Source organism: Theobroma cacao, chromosome 9, assembly GCF_000208745.1.
Source record: "Theobroma cacao cultivar B97-61/B2 chromosome 9, Criollo_cocoa_genome_V2, whole genome shotgun sequence".
NCBI classification, from domain to species: Eukaryota; Viridiplantae; Streptophyta; class Magnoliopsida; order Malvales; family Malvaceae; genus Theobroma; species Theobroma cacao.
The window spans coordinates 37,095,250-37,118,328 of NC_030858.1; the positions used below are offsets into that span (position 1 = coordinate 37,095,250).

The 23,079-nt window shown below is 33.9% G+C and overlaps 2 protein-coding genes across 9 annotated transcripts; one reads left to right on the forward strand and one right to left on the reverse strand.

The window, feature by feature from the left end:
- LOC18590830 (ethylene-responsive transcription factor RAP2-7) lies at positions 7,427–11,639 on the forward strand. Of its 4 annotated transcripts, none has more exons than XM_018128105.1 (10): positions 7,427–8,433; positions 8,623–8,648; positions 8,756–8,786; positions 8,880–8,967; positions 9,082–9,227; positions 9,472–9,516; positions 9,632–9,735; positions 9,868–9,995; positions 10,253–10,366; positions 10,959–11,639. In XM_018128105.1, exons 1-10 carry the CDS (start codon positions 7,919–7,921, stop codon positions 11,232–11,234), a joined length of 1,473 nt encoding a protein of 490 aa, XP_017983594.1. In that variant the 5' UTR covers positions 7,427–7,918; the 3' UTR covers positions 11,235–11,639. The 4 variants fall into 4 exon arrangements, with proteins under 4 accessions (XP_017983594.1, XP_017983593.1, XP_007016647.2 ...); XM_018128104.1 differs by having other exon boundaries at positions 7,428–8,433; positions 9,853–9,995; XM_007016585.2 differs by lacking the exon at positions 9,472–9,516 and having other exon boundaries at positions 7,428–8,433; positions 9,853–9,995.
- Positions 15,505–22,710, reverse strand: LOC18590831. Of its 5 annotated transcripts, none has more exons than XM_018127772.1 (14): positions 22,515–22,710; positions 21,783–21,881; positions 21,478–21,605; positions 21,221–21,374; positions 21,006–21,115; positions 20,692–20,775; positions 20,560–20,608; positions 20,334–20,425; positions 19,283–19,415; positions 18,942–19,024; positions 17,331–18,862; positions 16,852–16,962; positions 16,001–16,763; positions 15,505–15,908 (listed from the first exon to the last, which is right to left on the reverse strand). In XM_018127772.1, the coding sequence occupies exons 2-13, from the start codon at positions 21,873–21,875 to the stop codon at positions 16,195–16,197; spliced, it is 3,138 nt and encodes a 1,045-aa protein (XP_017983261.1). In that variant the 5' UTR covers positions 21,876–21,881; positions 22,515–22,710; the 3' UTR covers positions 15,505–15,908; positions 16,001–16,194. The 5 variants fall into 5 exon arrangements, with proteins under 5 accessions (XP_017983261.1, XP_017983259.1, XP_017983258.1 ...); XM_018127770.1 differs by having other exon boundaries at positions 16,852–16,965; XM_018127769.1 differs by having other exon boundaries at positions 19,283–19,421.

Below are 23,079 nucleotides of genomic sequence, written 5' to 3' on the forward strand. Positions count from 1 at the left end.
GATGGATATTGAGGATAGCTTTCGGCTTTTGGATTGGGTTGTTGTTTCCGGAAACGGGCTATAGCCGGTCGAGTAGTCGCAATCATGGTGGTGGGTAAAGGGCAGGGGTTTGGTTGAATCTTTTAAATTTCCAAAATTGGAAGAATAAATTTACCAAAAGTTTTTAAGGTAAGAGGATTACCTTAATGGGAAGGTACTAATAGTGTGACTAGAAAAAGCGCCATCTGCTGCCTGCCGCTCTCCCCGTTCTCACTATCTCTCTCCTCCTTTGTATTGGTAGCCTAACTGCCACGTGTGCGTCAACGCTCACAATCTTTTGTCTCCTCTTAATAATCCTTATTCTAAACACTTACTAATGAGTGTTCTATACTTGAACTAAACAATTTATGCATGTTGTCATTTGAGTGAAATGACTTTGCTACCCCCTGACATGCGAGAAATTTATTATGATTACGTGTTCAATTTGCAGCTAAGCTTGGCGTTTAAGGTTCCAATGTCAATTTTCCCATCAAAAAAGTTAACGCATAATATTTTAAAAAGTTCATGAGTTGTTTAAAAAAAATTAATAAATTATTATTTTTTATTTTATTTTTATCAAATATATCATTGTAATTGATTATCATAAATTAAAATATTATTTGTTATTTTAATATCTACATAGTATTAATCTAATGTTAACATAAATAGTGAAAATATCACATCATTCTTTTATTATGTTATATAAACATGTTATATCAATGTTATATGGTATAAAATGATAAGTGACAGTTTAATTAATAATAATTAATCAACTATTAATTATAAGATATGATTTAATTCAAAAATCAATATAAAGATTTTGATTAAACGTAATGAAAAATGACTTATTTAAGTTTTTATAAATAATTCAGTGATTTTTTTAAGTATTATACTAAAAATTACTACTTAAGTGAAGTTTAATATCTTATTTCAAGTATAAAATTTTGAGTTTTAAGTTTGTTTCACGTTGATTAAGTTTTAATAATCAATTTTCAATCACTTTGATTTAGATATTAATTAAAATTGAGTTTGAGATTCATTTTACATCAAATAAATCTGGGTAATTAAATTTTATGATAACAGATGAATTGTGTCGAATTTAATCAATATTTACCTTTTTTTTTTACATGCATAAACAGTTACACGTACGTTAAATTAATACAATATTTTAATATATGCAATATTTATTTGCAAAATCTTTCTTCTTCTAGATTGTCAAAGAGAAAGTAGGGGGAAAATCCCATGTTATTGATGCAAAGGGGAAATAAAGTAAAAAAAAAAAAAAAAGGCTCTCGAGTGCAATTTTGACATATTTTACCTAGTTGACGTTAACTTCACTCATGGGTGATGTTTTAGTTAGGAAATTATTCTCAATGATTAAGTTTGCCCCTTAATCAAAATGTAATCAATTGATTTGAACTAATAAAGTTAGACTAAATATATATGCACATATAAAAAAAAATAAAAATAAATTGTTGTTTTAGATGCTAAATTTTCTTTGAAGGACAGAGGGAAATTGATTGCTATTAAAATGTTGACTTTTAATTACCCAACAAGCTAAAAAATCTTAGCTTCCTAAACTAGGACTTAGGAGATTTAGCCATGCCCAAAAATTTAATTGATTTAATTCATATATACCTAACTATAATAATGATCTACGACTCTTTAAAGTTATAGCTTAGCACAAGTTTATATGTTAATTTATTTATGATATGTCTTAATTCGTGTCGGCACGCGAGTTTTTTAAATAATTAATTAAGTTATTAAAATTTATTTTTAAGTCAACAGTGGATATTTTGTTTTAAAGATACTTTATTTGAAATAACTTAACACGATAAAAGAATGATAATGATGAACCGAATGCTTAAACAATTATTAAAATAAAAAAAGAAAAGAAAATGATACAAAGCAAAAGTAAGTAAAAGTCATTGGAATCATTTGATAGTTCATGGACTCGTCAAAATCGCATGAATCATGATATACATATGTAGCTAATTGATTCCAAAATGAAAGTATAAACAAATTTTTTATTTTATTTTATTTTTATTTTTGGGGTGTGGGGGGAGACATAAAAGTCACGTGAATAGAACATTTTTCAAGGACATGTCATGTCTTATTCGATGAATCGGCAAGACAGGATCGACAATTATCTAATGGGGAAGACTACGGCAACATAATTGATATCATTTCGTTTGATGAAAATCTATACTTGCACGTTTAAAAAATGTAGACAAAAGCCTTTTCATCATTTGATTGATTTATATTTTGGTAGATCATAGGACGGACAAAATCTTTTCATTAATCTTTTTCTAGATGTCCTTTTTTGTTTTATTTGGTTAAAGTCTTAAAATTAATTTATATACAAGATTCAAAATCGAATTACATCGAAGAGTTTTAAACGTAGAATTTCATATCTATCCGTTGAATGTATTTAAAAAAAAAACATAAATTTTAAAATTAACGGAACAATAAAAAATAAAGACTTTTGTTTTAATTTTTTTACTATATTGTAATGTTTTATTTTTCAGGTTCTTATTATTCTTAAAATTCTAATAAGACTTTGTTAAAATAATCAAATTTAATTTTCATTAATTTTAAATGAAAAAGGTCGGCTAGGGTAGAAACTAATTATTTTTTTTTTTTACCAATTATGAAAATGTTTCATTGCTAAATAGCATATAATGCCCCAAACTAATAGCCAAAGAAACAAGGCAGAGAGCAAAAACAAGGACTGACAACAAATGATGGATGGAAAGTAGTGCTTAGTTTTATGTTATAATTTAATTTTATTTTAATAATAATTAATTTTTATTTTGGATCGAATCATTTACTCTATTACTAACTTTACATAATTATCCTCTATTCACCCCTCTTGCAAAATTCCGAATCCGTCATTGTTTAGAACTATCCCTCTATGCAGCTACCCATACGAAATACATTTTAAAGAAGAGTTGAAAGACTATCCTTATTAAGAATGTGCAATATTAAAAAGGATGGAATAAATTCAACTCAATTTTCCAAACAAATCCCCTAATTCAACTGAATTGCTACCCAGTCGGCCATCATATTTACTTTCCTGAATTAATCTAGTCATTGATTTAAAGCATTTTAGCATATTTTTCTCTTCCGAGGAAGAATTTGAGGACACTTGTGAAACTCTTGCAAAAGGCCAAAAAATATGAGATTTCAAGCAACATGGTCATAGGCAAAACATATGGCAACCAATTCAATTGGACCTCAAAAAAAGAAAACGAAACAACACTTTAGACACATTTTTTAGTTTGTCTAGATACAATGTTCCCCTCTGACACCAAGAACCGGAATTTCCAACATCCTAGATTCCATAGCTCCAAAAAGAGATTTTCACAGTCAAAAATTTCAACTAAAGCTGGTATACACTTGATGATAAAAAAGTTTGCGGCTTTTCATTTGTTTAATAAACGTAGTAACTTCTCGTCCTAGGAAAGCAACACCTTGCCGACCACTTTATATCTTTTTTTTTTTTTTATAAAAGTTTTTGCTTGTGCTTATTGCCATGAAACCAACCATAAGCAACCCATGAATAATTAAATATATATATATTTATATTATTTTCATTATCGATCCATTTTTATATTCTTTTCAAATTCAAAACGTACGCAATAACAAAAATAGAACAAAAATAGAAATCGATTGATTTTGTTATGTCAAAAATTTTACAAGTCGTTGTAAAGATTACTAGTCACCCAAAAAAGATATCCTAGTTGAAAACATGACTTTTTTGTCTTTTTTTTTTTTGGTTTAGTCAATTTTCTTTAATATTGTTTTGAGTAATAATCTTGATTATTAAATCGAGTTTTTTGACTAAATTAATTGATTATTACGATTGCAAACGGCTCTCGTGTCACTCGAGTCGCGTATCATAATAATTTTAGTTTCATTAGTGTTTTAATATTAAAAATATAATATAAAATCATTTAAAATAAAAAAATTTTGCAATAACAATAAATTAATCAATAAGGTATTTTAGGTTTTTTAGTTGCGAGTGAGGGTAGTGCTGTAAATTCACGTAAGGAACCTAAACTAACTATTTCACGCCGGAATGAGGAGAAAGCGTAACCAACAATCAAAAAGAGAAGCGAGGATTAAAAAACAAAAAGCAGAACCACGTGTTTTTTAATGTTGGGGACACAACGGGAATTGAAGTATTAGGTTTTGGAAGGGCAGCTTGGGCAGTAAGTGGTTGACAGCTGGCCAGCTTTCGGGCAGGCATCGACGTGTACGGTTGGTGCCCTCTCATTTACAACATAAAATATTAATTTAGTATTTACGTTTTTTTATTTTTCTTACATTTTTTAATGAATAGGTGCCCATAATTTAAATTATTGAAATATTTATTCAATACAAAAATCTTAAAAAATCAACAACTTTGAAGTTCTCCTCCCAACAAAAAAAAAAATTACTCACGTGATACCACAAATTCCAAACTCGCATTTAATTAATTATTATTCAAAAAATCAATTTGATTTCGATTATCATGTTACTATTATAAATGATCAATGAGTTTTTTTGATTATTTGTAATAATCCCATTATATTTTATCACATCAACGATTAATATAATTGATATTTACGTTGTTTTAATCTAATTGAATTATTATATAATGTTAATTTGGTTTTGGTAATTAAAGTTTTTCTTTTTATTTATTATCACAATTTTGATGTGAATTTTCGTCATCGATCACATTTTTTTTATTGATCATATGAAACTAAATTTATGTAAATTAAAACATTTAAAAAGAAAAAGCACGTCGCTAGAAAACTATTGCATGAGACCTTTTATTCCCATGAAATTAATGGACAATGGACACAAAATTATTTGGTGGGGGTCAGTTATGGTGTTTGATTAAATATAAAGCATATGTACTTTGATTTTAGAAAAGATTTGTATGTTTGATAATAAATACTAAGCACAAACATTGATATATACTTTCATTAATACAATAATTTAAAAATGTATTAAATTTAAAAACTACCCCTTCCAATTAATTATCTTATTGTTAAGATAATTCTAGTTTAATACGTAATTAAAATTTGATATTTGAGCAAAGTTAAAAATACACTTATTCTAAATATTCCTAGTTAATAAATTAATATTTAGAGAAAAAATCAAAATATACTTTTTAAATAAAGATCATACATGAATCATTGAACCAACTCTAATAATAGGGTGCGGCTATGGTTACGGCTCCCTTTAAACTTTCATAAAATTGAAAAATACAAAAACTAAATATGGTACAAAATGAAATAAATAGCAATTGATGATCCATGACCGTAGGATTAGCTGACCTTAATGAGTATGAGCAAAAACCCTAACCGTTGGATCACGGGACCATACTATTAGCTAAAGATTAGACAGGTGGGTCAAAACTCAAAAGGGCAGAGGGCTAAAAGTGGGGAAAGGTCCAATGAACGACTGGGGAAGTGGGCAGAGTGATTTGATTGGAATATCTGAGGTTAAGAAATCTTTGTCCACCGAATGATCATCAGACCAACGCCAAATACAAGCATCTGCGAAAGTGAATCCGGACCCCTGCGGCGTAATCATGTGGTCCGGATTTAGAGCAAATTGATGCTCAGTGGTCAGTAGCCTGCCTTTATCATATCCTTTTCCTGCACGAGGCAGCAGATTAGTTGATGGTCCACTGAGCTTTACTGGGGTTTGGACCACTTGAATGCACTCACATAAACTACATTTACACGTAGGACACCAGCCGAAATCGGAGATATATTGTTACCATCACAATGACTCTATTCACAGTTATGTATTTTAAAATTTTAAATACAATAAATCTCTATTCATCTATTATTAATTAATTTTAAATTAAATACCCATCTTAAGAATTCAATCTAGTATTAAAACATATGTTTACCTCATTCATTAGTTACTACGTAATTCATATCACGTGATGAATCTATTATCCTTACATGTGAAAAAAAACACTAACTCAATGATGAAAAAATTTGTATAAATTAAATTAAATATATATTGAAAATTTAATAATAATTACAATTATCAATTGAAAATCAAATGTAAGACTATCCATGTCAAGAACATGCAAGTTTGAGCTTTCACCCAATAACAATTACAATTAATCATTAATTATCAATACCCTTAATTAATACTAATGTCGATTTACATCTAATTATACTTACTATTCATAAGTTTCAATGTACTTTCTATTTAAATTTATCCGAAAGAAATTAAGAAAAAATCGAGTCTTCCTTAATTTTAAACCACGATTATCAATTGAACTTTTCATTTTTTTTTTGTTTGTTTCAATGCATACAATAATAATAATAATAACAATGATAATGATGTTATCTCATTTCTCATTGTAAGTCATCAAAGGTATTTGACTAAATTAACACCCACACCAAGTGATACCAAAGAATCCTTTCAAAACCCTAATTGATTCAACATCAGTTGAATGACCCATTTTGTCAAAAGATAACAAAAATCATCTCATAATACAAAAAGGCTGATTCCACAATCTTTAATCACATCAATTATACAACAGTTAATCTCTTACATGTACTATTGTTGGACATAGAGCTTAGTCTAACATTCAATTATTAAAGTTTGGATCCCTCAAAATCTTCAGCAGCTGCCTCTCTATCTCACCTTTTTATCATAACCCATAATTTCAATGCATTCTATCATTTTCAATTAGAAATTCCTCACATTAAATGTCTAATTTTTTTTGGATGTCTCACTTCTTTCCATATTTTATGTCAACTTTTTTAAAGTTCGATAATAAATATTATTACCCATCAACCGTCAATAACAAAAAGTTTAAAAATTTTAATACATAATTCAATAATTCATATTTTTTTTAATCAAAATCAAATAAAGATGACCAAAATGAGGCAAGATTTGAATGATGTCCTCGTTAACCTTCTAATAACCGATACCTGCACCAATGAACACCATAAACAAATAATACATAATAATAAATATAAATTAAGATATTCTAATCGATTATAGATTTTTGAATTTTTTTTGATAACATGGTAAAGTTAAAACCAAACTTTTATAAGAAATATACCATCGTGTTACAGTAACTTGTTACGGTGACTATGCTATAAGAAAAAAAATAAAAAGTAATTTTGTTTTGGTGTATATGTACGGTCAATTGTTGTAGACGGCTGTTCCCATCCGCGAGACCACACGAAGAAGACGTACCATGAAAGCAAGAGAAGACGAGGAAGAAGCAGCAGCCGAAAGGAGGGAAAAGGGAAAAAAATCTTCTACATGGACTTCTTGGCAATATCAAAGAACGGGTAACCGGCCAAACCGGTGAAGAAAAGAGAGAGAAAATGTTTATATATTCCACTGCCCCCTTCTTAAAAATGGGGTCTGCATTCTGTAATGTTCTCTCACACGTCCCATCTCCTTCTTTCTCTCTCTCTCTCTTCTCTCTTCATTGTTATGGAATCAGTTAGTCGGCGATCATCTGTTTCTGTTTATGAACTAATCGCCGAGTAATTCAATAATGCCAACCGCATTTTAACTCGCTTCTGCTTTCCAACGACGCCGTTTTTTTTCAATTCTTGCCTTTCCTCCTCCTCGTCCGCCTCCGGGAAGAGAGATTACCGACGTTTGTTTGATATTTTCATTTGTCTTTAAATATTCGAAGCTCCTTTTGTTTGTGGTAAAGGTCGTAATTCTTAGCTTCGGTTCAGTGTTTTGATTGGATCGATCTCCATCGTTGGGTTTGATTACTTTGGGGGTGGGGATAAGAAACGCTGACCGATGATTTTGGTTTCGAAGCTGAGAAGTTGATTGTTTATTTATTTTTTGTTTTATATTTAAAAAGGTTTCTGAGTCAAAGCTGAATTCGACAAGAAATTAAGACGAAATGCTAGATCTTAACCTCAATGCCGCGTCGACTGAGTCGACTCAGGACTCCGACTCGGCTGCTCCTCTCACCGATAATCTCAATGAAGGTTCTGGGAACCAAATGGATGAATCCGGAACCTCGAATTCCTCTGTCGTCAACGACGACGACGAATCGTGCTCCACACGCGCCAACGGAGACGCGTTCACTCTAAGTTTCGACATACTCAAAGTCGGAAGTAGAGGAAGCGAGTTCCAAAACGACGACGCAGCCAAGGTGGTTACTAAGGAGCTGTTTCCGGTGAAGGGAGTTGGAGGGGATTTTGGAAGTTGTGAAGGGCAAAGCTCTGGAAATGGTGACAACAACAAATGGATCGATCTTTCGTTCGAGAGGAAAGAAGCTGGTGAACCGCGGGTGATGCAACAACAAGCTTCACAGACGGTGAAGAAAAGCCGTCGAGGACCTCGCTCTAGAAGCTCACAGTATCGAGGAGTTACTTTCTATAGAAGGACTGGACGATGGGAATCCCATATTTGGTAATTTTGCTTCTGTTGATTAAGGGAATTTTCTGATTGGTTATTTTTTTTTTCTTTTTGGGGTGTAACTGAATTTTGACTTGGTCTGTTAAAGTCGTTGAAATTCCTTTTGTTGGGTTTTTAACTGAGTTTTCTTTTAAATTTTTTCTTGGGTTTATTTTCTTATTTATGTTATTGTTATTATTGCAGGGATTGCGGGAAACAAGTATATTTGGGTATGGATTGGATTGGTTAATTTTGTTGACAATTTTACTTGTAAGGAAATTTTTTTGTAATTTCTATTTTTGGAATATTGTTTAATTGTTTGAATTTTCTTTTTTAGGAGGATTTGACACTGCTCATGCTGCAGCTAGGTAACTTACGGGGAAAAAATTATGTTAAATTAGTTTACTTATGAAGTTGTTTTGAACTTAGGGTAATCTAAAATCAGGGTATGTTTAAAACAGAGCTTATGATCGAGCGGCTATCAAATTTCGAGGTGTTGATGCTGATATCAATTTCACTCTCAGTGATTATGAGGAGGATATGAAACAGGTTGGAATATGGATACTGTAACTGGTGTTAATTGATAAAACTTGTATAGAAGTTAAAACTGTTTGAGGTGATGGTTAAGTTGGGGCTTTATCCCGTTTTTTTGTTGATGGGCAGATGAAGAATCTCACCAAGGAAGAATTCGTGCACATTCTTCGTCGCCAGAGTACTGGTTTTTCCAGGGGAAGCTCAAAATATCGAGGGGTGACGCTGCACAAATGTGGCCGTTGGGAAGCACGGATGGGGCAATTCCTAGGCAAAAAGTGAGGACACTTTTTCATGGAAATTTAAATTTTGGATCAAACATATCATTTAGGAGTACAGATGTGAAACGTTTCAGTGCCTCTTGGTGTCGAACTGAGAATTGATTTTTTTGAATTAATTCTCAGTGGGATTGTTTTTTGTTTTTCTCCTTGAATGGAAAAACAATTCTAAGATGCCTATTTCAAAGAGGAAAAATAATTGGGGATGGTGTTTCATCGTGGGGATTACGATGCTTGCGTGCAGGTATATTTATCTTGGGCTATTCGACAATGAAGTAGAAGCTGCAAGGTCCTAATGATCATGAATTACACTCTACCTGATACTGAATTTATTACCCTGAATTCTCAACCTCAATAGGGTTCCATCCAACACATGTCTACCTTTTGATTTTTCTGGAAATCAGGGCTTATGACAAGGCAGCTATCAAATGTAATGGAAGGGAGGCGGTCACCAACTTTGAGCCGAGGTCATATGAAGGGGAGATGACCTTTGATACCAGTAATGAAGGTATTAATTGCTACTGGTTTCTTCTTATACTACAGTGTTGTAAATAAAATCTTCTAACCAAGGTAGTTGCTTCATGAAGAACGTTCGTGAAACTGATTCTTGTTAACTTGTGTTCAGATGCTCTTTATGCAGGCAATGATCACAACCTGGATCTGAACCTGGGGATATCTCCACCTGTTGGCAATGGTCCCAAGGAAAATGAGGGGCATCTCCATTTCCATACTGGTCCTTATGACGTGCATGGTGCAAAGAGTTTGAGGGTAAAATTTGAATTGATTTATTTGTATCTTGTTGTATGTTTCGTCACATTGAGAGGGTTCATCAACCTAGACAACTCTTTCTAGACAATAGTAAATCTTGATGTCCTTAATGAGCTTTAGGATGAGATGATGTTAACAGCACTTATCTTTTAGCTTTAAGAAATATGTGTGGCATGTTTGGATGAAATCAAGCATCTTGACCCTATTTTAGCTTGATAGAGTCGATTGTTCACGTTCTCGATGATTTACTTTTGCAGGTAGAGAACCCTGCTGCTGCAACAGTGGGTGGTCCACCTTTCAAAGGACCAGTAGGGCCGTCAGATCAGCCTATTTTTTGCAATAGTGGATATCCTAGATTCTTTCCTAGCGAGGTAAACCCCTTTGCTTTGCTTCTGAATCTTTAAACCTTGTTCAATACTTTCATCATTTGGACTTTGCACCAAACATTCAACTTCCACATCCAGTCAATTCCTATGACTTGCTAAACCAACCGTACATTGGCACTTCAATTTGATAGGTTCTGCCTAAATTTTGTGGGTGAAGTGAACTTATTTTTATGTACAAACAATGATGTTCAATATGTATGATAAGGACATGTGAAAGTTTGAAGGGTTTAATTTATAGATTGGAATGTTAATGATGGGTAGCATGGTAGTAAGATGTTAATGGTTAAAGTATAATCTCAATATTATCCTATTCTTTTGATAAGCAAGGTCTTAACATGTCATAACTAAAAAGAAACCAAATAATGGCTGCCTGCTGTGATCTGTATTTTATGGACACGACATCTCATTTAACATGGCATCTTGATGGAAAATTTATGTTTCCTTCCATCTTTTTAGAAACTAGATATCATGCATCTTATTTATGTATGATATGGAATACCGTCCTCAAAAAACTGCCTCCTCAAGTCCTATGATGGTCCAGGTATCAAAAGCCTAAGTTTTTTGGTTTGTTTGGCAGGAAAGAGCAATGGTGAATCGAGTTGAATTAGGTCCTCCGCAAGGTCTCCCCGATTGGGCATGGCAAACGCATGGTCAGGTCAGTGTTACACCAATGCCACTGTTCTCTACTGCAGCATCATCAGGATTCTCGTTCTCGGCTACCCCTCGCTCTGCTGCCATTCTCCCGTCGAAACCTCTCGACCCAACAACCCACAGTCTATGTTTTGCCTCACCAGCTGCCACCAACACCCCTCAGACCTATTTTCATATCAAGCCACCACAGGCACCACCTTAGCCCCGCTTCTCATCCTTCTTCATTGGAAACTCAATGACAACAGCAGCGGTATTAAGTTTTAGTTGTATGATCAATGATTCAAAATATTTGATTGATATACCCTTTAAGACATAATTTCTGAGTTTTTTTATAAAAACTAAGAATACTACTCTGTCAGATGTATATCGGTTTCGAGAAAATGCTATAATTGGATTCCTGTTTGTCCAGCACAAAGGCCAGTAGGACCTTTTAACATTCTTGTTTAGTGATTCTTGTTAGTGGTGCAAAATCATCAGCCAGGCCTTCCCCCACAAGTGCATTGAAACTTTCATATGTGGAAAGTATTCCATGCTGAAATGTGATTCTTTTGGTACAAAGCTTAAATAGGAAAGTCTCTTCTTCCAGGTTATAAAATTTGTTTTCTCTCTCTGTGTCCCCATATTATATTGTACCATACCTCGTAAAACAAGCAAGTTTATGCTGGAACTTGTACTTCACCAGTGCGCCAAAAAAGTGTGAGATTGTACAAATCTTTGTAGGGGGGGGGACAGCCACCGGCAAACAGCACATTAACATTATACTTTGCAAGGAACACACCAATGGCTGCAAAGCTTTGTTGATTTGCTTCCCTTTGCCCCCAATTGCTTTTCAATGCCAACAAAAATCTCGGGCTTGGGATAAACATTTAAATTATAGTTGCCTCTTCAAAACTCCAAGGATTTTGTTTTTCCTGTTTTTTATTTTCAGTTGTTTATATGGACGTGATAAAACCCAATTCAACGTTTTTCATGAGAGCAATGATACAATATGAGTATATATTCTTTTAACATTCACTCCCTTGTCTCGGGTCGGGTTTAGGTTTTTTCGTTATTTATTTTAATATTAAATTTTGAAAGAAAAAGTAGGACGAGATGATTGACATAATAAAATAAAGGTTTAAAAATATGTAAACCGTTAATTCGATTAATTTAATAGACGGGTTTTCATTTTTTTAATTCTCCAACTTATTTTATTATTCAACAACTCAAACTCTTATCATTAGTATCTAAAACCCCAAAAAGAAAGAAAACAAAAGATTTCAGTTGGACAGGAAATTGGGAAAAAGAGAGGACACCCGCCAGGAAAGATATTTGGCAAAGGTATTAGGTCATATGGCAAATTGGCATGCTTATTCATGTGAAGATAACCGGTGGGTGAGCTAGCACTGTCACCTTGGAACATGATTGGATGGGCAAGGAGAATTTCCATCATTGTTGGGCCACCAAGTTGATTGGTGATACAAGAGCCACGTATACATTTTAAAACTTTTTTGCCAAAACATTTGCAGCCAACTGTATAAGCACATGAATCTGATGTTACTGTTTTTTCCATTTTTTTAAGGAAAAAAAAAAAGGTTAGAAATCTGATGTTACTGTTCATAGGCTAATCCAAATCTTCCTTTCTTTGTTTTGTCAAATCAATCACAAACACCATCTCTCTCTTATCTGTCCCATTTGCAACTGCCACTTGCCGGTTTCCATTACTCATATATACATACATATATATATATATATATATATATATATATGTACATATTAAATTAGGTAATATTATTTTTTCGATAATTACTTTTTCAACAATCACGATCTCGATATTTGCTCATACATCTTTATAACTTGACTCGACATTTATTTGTCACGATTCGACACGTGTCTCATTTTATCATATTTATTGAGAAAAAAAATATATATATATATATTATATAAAGATAAATTATTAAAAAAATCTCTCGTAATTATTTAAAAAAATTATTTTTTGTTACGTTTAATCAAATTTTTATATTTTTATTTTTATCAAAAAAGTTTTTATAACTAATCAAAATATTTATTATTATTTTATATTCATATTACGTTAACATGACATTGATGTGTAAGGTAAATAATATGATATGATTACGTCATTATATCACATTAATATATAATGTTATTATTAATTATGATATATTAAAATGTCAGTTATGATATGTCAATATATATTGTTAGTGCCATGTCAATACCAAGTTTGCACATTATTATGTTGTCCATGCCTTCATTTTTCATACAAACATCTTCATTTTATTTTTGCTCATAACCAACATGTGCTTCTTTTGCCTCCTCTTAATTACCCATTTTTACTTTTTTTTCCCCTCTTTTCTAAATGTAGAGAATGGAAATTTAACTCTCAACTTAGTTTCTTTGCACCCCATGTGACCAAAAGTAGGCAAAAATCCAAGGATGTTAGTGGAAATAGCCTTTTAGGGAAGGATATAAGGAACCCAAATTTTGCCCAACCCTTGAAGGATTGGAAATCTATGAAAGTAAAAGGGCACTTGGGTGCAACATTTGATCAGAAAATGAAATTTGGTTTTCAGAGTTTTTCTTGATTGTTTTTAGGTTAAAATTCATCTTGGGTAGGCTTTAGCCTAAGCCAATGTCATTTAAATAGCTTAAGAATATTGGAAACCTTCTTCTACCGATTAAATTTAATTAAAGCCTTATTTTTATACTTGTTTATTGAAATCTGTAAAAGTAAACATAATTTGGTTAAAATCAAATTAGTAAAAAAATTCAATTAATTCGATTAAAAGAATTTTTATACGAATTACGAATATAGATTTTTATAAAACTCGTATTTTTTTGAAAAAAAAGTATAAGGAAATACTATCCTCTTGGTTCAATCAAGTCCAACCACAAAAATCAAAGAAGAAAAAGGGAAGGGGGGGGGGGGGGGGTGGGTCGACTCAAATAAATCCAAGATTGAAAATTTCCTAAAATCTTGTTGTACATGTAAAAACCATGAAATTCAGGGTCTAATATCTAAAGTTGGTTGTTTGTCCTTTGTAATGTCCAGATTGGAAGGTGATGATGTGTGATAGATCAGACTCTTTCAACACCTTTGTTTGCAATTTGCATGGCTCAAGTGAATACTTCTTCTCTACCAAGAATCCAAACTTGTCACCTTCTTTTCTTCTTCTAGGTTTTGGAGTTTAGCTTCCAAGTCTATTAGTCTAAAAAACCAAAAGAAAAAAATCCCATTAATAGCCCACATGTTTTTTTGCCCTTCAATAAATAATACTAGAAAATTATAGAACAAAGTCTCTCAACTATTTAAAATATATATATATCAGTCAATAAGTTATTGATTGGCATTGGAATTCAAAAAGGATGTCACTTTCTTTTTTTGGTTTATTCTATATGCAATAATGCATACCAGGGTTTTGATTTGAAAGGGTAACTTGTCCTATATTCTTTCTGACAACACGCTAATGAAAAGAAAAAAAAATCAATACTACATTTATGTTCTTGCCATGATTGAATGTGAGAATGGGATGAAGGGTAGAGGAAGAAGTGGGGTTGCATATATATATATATATATATATTATATTTTGAAGTTTGGGTTTTTTTTTTTTTGCATTTTTTATTGTTTAAAATGCATAATCCAAACAAAACAAAGCAAAGAATGTGTGGTATGAAATGAGACACCCAAAATTGGTGGGGAGGAAGTTTCTCATAATTTGTAACTTTCGATTATGTTATGTGGGTTTAGGCTGCCACACGTTTCTGCTAGCTTTTTGTCTTTGTTCTTTCTTTTTTTTGATAAATAATAATTGGAAGGATGGTGGCAGTGATCTCTTTTAAGGAGACCAAAAAGTTGTTCAAAGTACTGTTAATGAATAGTGAACCCAACCTACCCACCTGTCATCTTTATGTTGCTTTTCTTCTCATCAATAATAGACAACACTGTTTTGCCATGTGTCATTTGGGTTAAACATTAGGATGGACCAAATTTGCCTCATCAAATTCCTTCCTGCTTCTCATCTCTGTATCCTCACCAGCCTTATCTGCAAACCCTACTTGCTACAAGCATTCTGTGCATTATTCAAATATAATTATCATCAAATAAAGAAAATAAATTGAAATTAAATATGATGTGGTTAGACCACATCGTTTCTCAGGGACCAATTATGCATGGCCTTGAGCAGCCCATTACTGGGCTAAAACGGCCGATTAAGGCACAAATATAACTGGACTCGAGCACCATTAACTCCTAGCACGCCCTACTTGTCAATGGGCTACATCGGCCCACCAGGACTTGTACCTATATCGATATTAAAATAATTTAAGAAATATTACCCTTGGACAAGTTCTTATGGAAGAATTAACCTTAATACTATTCTACGTATTTGTCGATTTTATTTTGATGTATTATAATAATATTATAGATACTACTACCATATATGTTATAACCCATTTTTATTTTGAAACAAAATGGCTTGACACCCAAACTTATTAAAGTGCCTTTCTTCAACTTGCTTGCTGTACTCAATAATAACATTACCAAAAAGCTTGGAGATGTATCAATGTAAATCCCATCTCCTGGCCTTTTTTTAACTCAAATTAATTAATGTAACTCTATTAATTAAAAATTCATTAAATATCTGAGGATGTCCGTGAGCTGTAGGAGTATAGGACAAAAAACATAAAAGGTTAAATTGGGTTCCAATTTAGATTCTTCTATGTAGTTGTTAAGAGCAAAGAGCAACCACCAAATTTTACTTTTCAAGGGTAATGACTAGCAAAACATTCAGCTTCAGGGGGATCAACCTGGCAGTTAGTTAGAGACCATCTACACCACTCCACAGAGATTACATCAGGAATAGCACAAAGCTCACTTCACCTGCGAGGAAACCCCAATCAATTAACCCCAGATTTAACCAATGGGAAGATGCAGGTGAAAAACAAATGGAACTTGAAATATTTCCTCGTTACCTGCTCTTTTGCGGACAGCACCTTTTCGGCCCAAATTATCGGGAGTTTGATCCTTCATGAGGCTGCCCATGGAGACCAGTTACAAGTCACATTCCATCCTCAAAATGCAATCAAAATTGCACACAGTACAGTCATTCTACTTCCTTAGCATGGAATTTGCCAATTAAGCAACAGCTCGATTCCCACAAACAAAATCACATCCCGAATGTTCTGTTATACAGATCCCCCGAAGTGGGCATCCTGTACTTTGAACCTTCATAACTGGAATAAAACTTGTTATATCCCAATCTATCATTTCTGAGGAGCTCTGCCACACCGAGACTGTTTCCACCCTGAACCTCATTCCATCCATCCCAATGACCATTTGACATGTGTGAATTCCTTGACTGTTGAAGAGACAACTGTGCAAATGGGGACATATTGTTCACCTGGGATTGATCGATTAGCCTGGAAGAAATTCCATAAGAGTCACTAAGAGAAGAAAAGCTATCCCCGACATCATATCTTAGGTTCTGATGAGGAGAAAGAGATCTCTGCATCAATAGTTGAAATCTGGCCTCGTTTTCATAGGGACCTAACTGTGGTGGAAAATTTGATCTCATGTCTAAGCCTGAATTGTTAAGCCCTCCCTGAAGACTACCCTTACCAACTGCCAAAATTGCTGGATCCACAAATTCTATATCCCCAGAGCCACCAATACCACCACTTGCCGGAGCCTGATAAGAATTTCTTAACAGGGAGGAATTGTCCATCAAATGAATTCCTAAAAAGAAAAAGCAGTCAACATTAATTTGCAGGCTACGAACTCTCAAATATAGAGAGCCAAAAAAAAAAATAAACAAAGAGCTTACCAGATGTTGTGTCAAAACCATGGTCTACTCTCTCATGAGAAGAAAAGCCTGGAGGTGGTGCCCTGCTAGGAACAGAGAATCCAGGTGGGGCTGAAATTTGAGCTCTTGACACTGCTAAGAAACATTGAATAGGGATTAGTACGAACTAAATCAAAACATAATTCCAGAAAATCCAAAAAGAAAAAAATGACATGTAGAAACAATGCTCAATTTAGCCAAAAAAAAAGTCAACCACAAAAAGTCACTTGGTGCACTCAGAAGTCAGAAAAACAAATTACAAGCGAAGAACATGGAACAGTGCATATAAAATTAAAATTCTATTTATGCCAAACTAATTTATCGATAATAACATTAAGATCACATAATGAGCATGCTTGTTTCATAATTATAATTCATAAACAACAGATACCACTCAACTCAACATTTGGACAGCAAGAGTAAGGTTCACTAAGTCCAATAGTAGGTTGGCAGAAACTCACCAGAAAGCTTATTAGAAGAGAAAACTGAAGGACTGCTGGTAAAATTGTCAGATTCCTCAAAGTTACCGGAAGAAAAACCATTAGAAATTCCAAACTTATTTAGATAGAGATCCCTGCTTTCTGCAAAATCTTGGCTGGAAGAGCGGTTCCTTGGCATTTGCCCAAAGACACTAAATGAGGACTCAACATCAAATGGATGATATTTAGAATCCTCCTGTCTCGCAAAGGAGAATCTGGACTGATTGTTATTCTGTCCTTTCCAGGAACTAGATAATTTGAGAGAACTGGGCTGCTTGTCAGTGTCACCAAACAACTTAGCCAAGTTCTGAGGTGAGGCTAGGGACTCATCCCATGTATCCAAATCTAGCGACAATATGTTTGAGATTATGCTGCTCTCTCCTGTATCTTTAGCAGCATCGCTCCCAGCATTACCAAGGAATCTTCCCATCTTCTTCCCTTTCCCTTCATTTGGAAGCAGAAGGGAGCCTTCTGTGATAATATCAGAACCAATACTACTACTGCTTATGTACTTCTCAGGGTATCCATTTGATAAAGAAGAAACACTAGATCCATGAAAACGTAGACTCTCACTAAGTTTATTATCTACAAAGAGAGTATCAGCATTCAAATTAATGGCACCTAAACCTTCATTACGATGCAAAGAATGGGACCCAGAATGATTTGATAAATGGAGCGAACTTGGTGAATTTGGCACATAACTTGAACGGCTAATGACTTCAGGATCCTTGAGTCTTTGATTATCAAAAGACAATATGTCTTCCTCTACTTCAGAACTTGTATTTGCCACTGCTTGAGTTTGCATATCAGTTCTCCAATCAGACTGCTCTTTTGAAATACACACCCCATTGGGAGATGTCACAGCTCTCCCAGCAGCTGGTGAACTTAAAGGTTCTCGATAGTGATCAATATAACGTTGTTGTAACCCCTGACTACCAGGTGAGCTGCTTGATCCATGATCGGAAGCTGAACTGCTTGGTCTAACTAAACTGGAAAGTCCATTCAAGACATTCCTATCTAAGGTCAGTGCTGACATATCCGAGCACAAGCTCTGTATCTTTCCATCAGTAGAGGAAATATTCCCCTCTTTTTCACTGGGGGAAATAAAAGACTGCTCAGCATGGTCAAAGGTGGAGCTTGTAACATTTGATGGTATATTAGTGCACTGGTCATTATAATTGGATGGTGGTGGACAAGATAACTGGCTGCTCAATGATTTAGAAGCAGAAACTACATCAGGTGAAGGAGGTTTCTCTAGTGGAGTAGTTCGACAATCTAAACTGGCATTTTCTTTTAAAGGTTTTAACAAATCAGGTTTACCCATCATATGCATAGCATGAATTTCCTCAGATGGCTTCTTTATAACATCACCATGTAATGTAGAAACCTGATTTGTGTTTGCCACAGCAGATGAAAATGGTAATGTGCTGCTAACCATATCAGATTTCTGCTTAGAAGGTCCATTTGAACATGCTAAACCAGCTGTTTGTGGATGGTTTAAGGCACGCATTCCCCTGGCAGAAGGATTCAGAACTTTTAGCCCCAGAAATTAACATAACAAAGTGTAAAAGAGAAAATAAATAAATGACATACCATGATGCTCCAGCAGGAAGAGCAATAGATCTAACAGAGCTTCCATTTGGAGGAGAACCTTTAGGAATGCTCACTGTTGTATTCTGCAGCATATATAAAATCACAACCAAAATCAGGTGCAGGCACTCGTGCAGGAGCCAAGCATACATGGTGCTTTAACCCACCCCACCCCATTCTTTGAGAAATTCTCCTTGCAATGCCCCAAGATAAAATCAAATATATATATAAAGTAAAAAGTTAGGAGAAGGTCTGGTTGGTAGAGCACTTCATTGTTTTCCTAAATTCTTTGAGTAATAATTTGACTTGCTATTTTGTTTGGGATTTAAAAAACATGGACTTACATTTGGAGCATTTTTAGCAATAGGTTTTGCTGCAGATGCAGAACTGTTGGGGCAATAATCATCCAGTGGTGGAGGTAACATATTTCCAGCACGCCGTTGCATATTGTTTGTTGCACCGGTTATTTGTTGAACCCTACTCCTTTAAACAATTAAGTTCATTAATCATTCAAGAGAAGTAATGTGAAATTACGCAAAATTCATGTGGAACCTGGAATACTTGCTTAGAACTGAAATGTGGCAATAAAGCAGAACCAACAACTCCAATTATTTGATTTGAAATTCCTATTTGGCTAGCAAGGACAAAAATACTTAACCTATTTTACAAAGCCAGTAAGAAACCATTTTCAAATTTTTCCTATAGCAAAAATTTGAGCTTCATGGGACAAACAGAAAGATAAAACCTTTTGACACTAAGCGCTTGCAAAAGGTTAGGATCCAGGAAGCAGCAACGGGAAGACATAATCCTTTTGACATGTTATCATAAGGTCAAAAGATAGAGTAATCCATATACCAAGAAAAAAATTGAGTTGAATAGAAATAAAAGCTGACAAAAAGTCCTTTGCAGGAGTTAGCTTCCCAATAATTAATGTGATTCTATCATCCTTCCTTTCTACTTGGGTATACAATCAGCCAAAAAGCTTTCTGCATGTATATTATAGCACCATTTGGCATGGGCTAATATAGCAGTAACAAATGTCTATGACAGCTCTAAATGGCTTTTACTAATACAAGATGAAGCAACTGTATATGACAGCTCTAAATGGCTTTTACTAATACAAGATGAAGCAACTGTATATGACAGCTCTAAATGGCTTTTACTAATACAAGATGAAGCAAATGTATATGACAGTTCTAAATGGCTTTTACTAATACAAGATGAAGTTATTATAGAAGCATACATGCAAAAATTCGATTCTGAAAGTGTCAACTACTTGGTTTTCTTCATCACAGAAAGAAAGTTACATGCAAACTCAATAAAAATAAAATAAAATAAAATTCAAGAAATAGAGATTACAGCTATAACAGAGTAGCAAACTCAAAATGAATATACCTTGTGTATGCTGATATAATCTCATCTTTTGTGAAACTATCCTCTTGAGAACCAATCTCGTGCAAATATAGACAATCAGGATTGCTGCAAGGCTGAACCCCCCCAAAAAAAAAATCTCAATTAGAATTACATTTGATATAGTAGTTTTGAAACGTAGCAGCAACAAATAAATAATATTTTCTTCAACTTATAAAACAAATGAACCAAAAATCACTTTCACACATACCACATTTCTCAGCCATGCATGACAATACTTTGTTGTACCAAAGCACGCCCTGAAATGAATATTCCAACTATTACAGATAACAACAAGGATCAAACTAACAAAATGACAAACTCCATATATACATGCTCATACTTTAATGGTCTACCATCCAAGACAAACCCATGTACAGACTGGATACAACGAATTGCTTCCTCTTCTTTTGAATAAGTAATATATCTGTATATAGGGTCAACAAATGTAAGTTGAATAGAGCAAACTAATAACAGAGTACTAAAAAAGAGGCAGGAATACTAAAATCTTCAAAATAATAAGATAAATTTACTTTCAGTTTTCAAAAAACCCAACTACATGATATAATGTCTTCTATCAAAGATCCAATATGCAAACCAGGTACATCTTAATATTTGGAAGATTTAAAACCAAATACATGAGATTTCTGCACTTACACACTACATGTATTGTTTGGAAATTGCTGAATGACACCAGCTGCAGTCCGAGACATAGATACTTTAAGAACTTTCCCATACTGACCAAAATATTCTCGCTGCTGGAGAAGCTGCACAAAAGAGATACATGATTAGGTAATGATACAAGTATAAGAGTTAGCTTGCCAATGCACGCGTTAAGGAGAGAGAGAGAGAGAGAGAGAGAAAGAGAATACATCTTCATCTGCCAGATTAAGTGGCAACCCAACTATGTAAACAAGATTCCTTTGAATCACCCGCACACTGCTCAGTTGCTTCCTTCCTTCAGAAGATTTAGTCTTTGCCTTTTGTGACTTCATCTTTCTCTCCATATTAATTTCAGCAACCAACCTGCTTAGAAGAATATATATATATATACACACAAACAAGAAACAAGGGTAGGTAAATATTGAAATATCCTTAATAAGAATAAGCTGTGTGGTAGCTTGACTACCTCTCACAATTCGCAGCCATCCCTACAATCCTTTCTTTATCATAAGCACTACGACATGCTGGGCACCGTCCCTCTGTCTCATCCTTCTCAGCCATATCCATTATGTGATGCCAACACCAAACACATATCTGCCACGAAGTAGCGTTTGAAACAAAATAAGATCAATAGAGATAAGGCCGGCCTATGCACATATTAATTCTCCTCCTTTTTCCCTCTCTCACTTACCATTTCTTTTTACTTTTTGTTCTGATTTGAATTGCCAAACAAATGTAAGAGAGAAAATAAAAGAGTATTTTGCTTCAAACCTCATAACCACATTTGCAAGGCTTGAGTTGCTGATCAGTCAAATCCATGTCCTCCTCGCAAAGGGGGCAAGTCTTTTCTCCCTCGTCACTCATGATTGCCTGAACCCCCGAGACAAATAAATAAACAAAAATAGTACTAATATCTACAAGTTGCATCACTGAACCTCAATTGAATTATCAAAACAATTAATCAACAAATTCTTCAAAATTTCATTTTCTCATTACATTGCAATGATCAAAACCCTCAAAATATCCCAATCTAATTACAAAAAGAATACCACAATCAAAATCTCATACTTCATTTCCGATAAATCGCAAATCAAACCCTAAAAATCCCTATTCACTCCAATATATAACTACTTTGATAATCTAAACCCCCAAATTTCCAGAAAAAATATATAGCAATCACCAAAATAAACCTTGACCGCTTATCAGATCAACATACGAAAACCACCAAATCAAATCTCCAAAAAAAAATTAACAATCGAATTCCGAATCCAGTATCTTATCGAATAATTACCTACATGCAATACAATAAATCAACATAGCAACCAAACAAACAAGAAAGATAGACTCGCGATGATTCAATACTTCGTATAATTCAGACTGGAAAGAAGAAAAGAAATCAAGAATCTTAAAAGATACCAAAAAAATGAAGAGATCGAAGGGCAGAATTGGAAATTTAGGGTTTCAGATATTGAAAGATTAGCTGAAGAGAGAGAAACGACTTACAGTAAAGGGGGATGGGGGATCGAGAGGAGGAAGAATCTGTGAAGATGAGATTGTGCGATAAAAGGAGAAGAAGAAGAACAACAACAACAACAAGAGCAAGAGAAAACCACAAGGAAATAGAGAGAAAATGAGAGCCTTTAAAGAGAGAGAGGAGAGGGTTCTTTTGGTTTTTTGGTTGGCTTTTTGGGCTGCTGCTCGAGCTTCCTTTTTTTTTTACTCTTTCCTTTCTTTCTCCTCTGCGTCGCTGTCATCTAAATATTGTGAACTTCCTAATCTTGCCCTTGGATTTCTTCATTATTACGGGATTTTTGCCCTTGCCGTTCCGGTTGTGTCGTGTGTTTTTTTTTTAATTCAACTCGGGTTCTGTTTCGCAAGGGGTCCCTCTCTTTGGGTTTGGTTGTGATGTTCCCGATGCGCGCCACGTTTACATATTATCCAATCGATGGTTTCGATTAATCCGTGGGCCACCCTTTCAACCGTTGGATCAGAATTCGCGGTCCCACTTGCCATTTGTTTATTGCCCTAATGGGCCCACTTGGTGAAGGAAAATTTTATTTTATGGTTT

What these genes read in the sequence shown, in the direction of transcription:
- LOC18590830 (XM_018128104.1), top strand. Translation starts at nt 7,919, where the DNA reads ATGCTAGATCTTAACCTCAATGCCGCGTCGACTGAGTCGACTCAGGAC. An exon ending in CGGGAAACAAGTATATTTGG is followed by an intron (nt 8,649 to 8,755) that starts GTATGGATTGGA and finishes TTTCTTTTTTAG; the next exon opens with GAGGATTTGACACTGCTCAT. An exon ending in CTTTGATACCAGTAATGAAG is followed by an intron (nt 9,736 to 9,852) that starts GTATTAATTGCT and finishes ACTTGTGTTCAG; the next exon opens with ATGCTCTTTATGCAGGCAAT.
- LOC18590831 (XM_018127768.1), bottom strand. Translation starts at nt 21,875, where the DNA reads ATGAGTGACGAGGGAGAAAAGACTTGCCCCCTTTGCGAGGAGGACATG. An exon ending in TTGGATGGTAGACCATTAAA is followed by an intron (nt 20,609 to 20,691) that starts GTATGAGCATGT and finishes TATTCATTTCAG; the next exon opens with GGCGTGCTTTGGTACAACAA. An exon ending in CTCTTCTAATAAGCTTTCTG is followed by an intron (nt 16,966 to 17,330) that starts GTGAGTTTCTGC and finishes AATGTTTCTTAG; the next exon opens with CAGTGTCAAGAGCTCAAATT.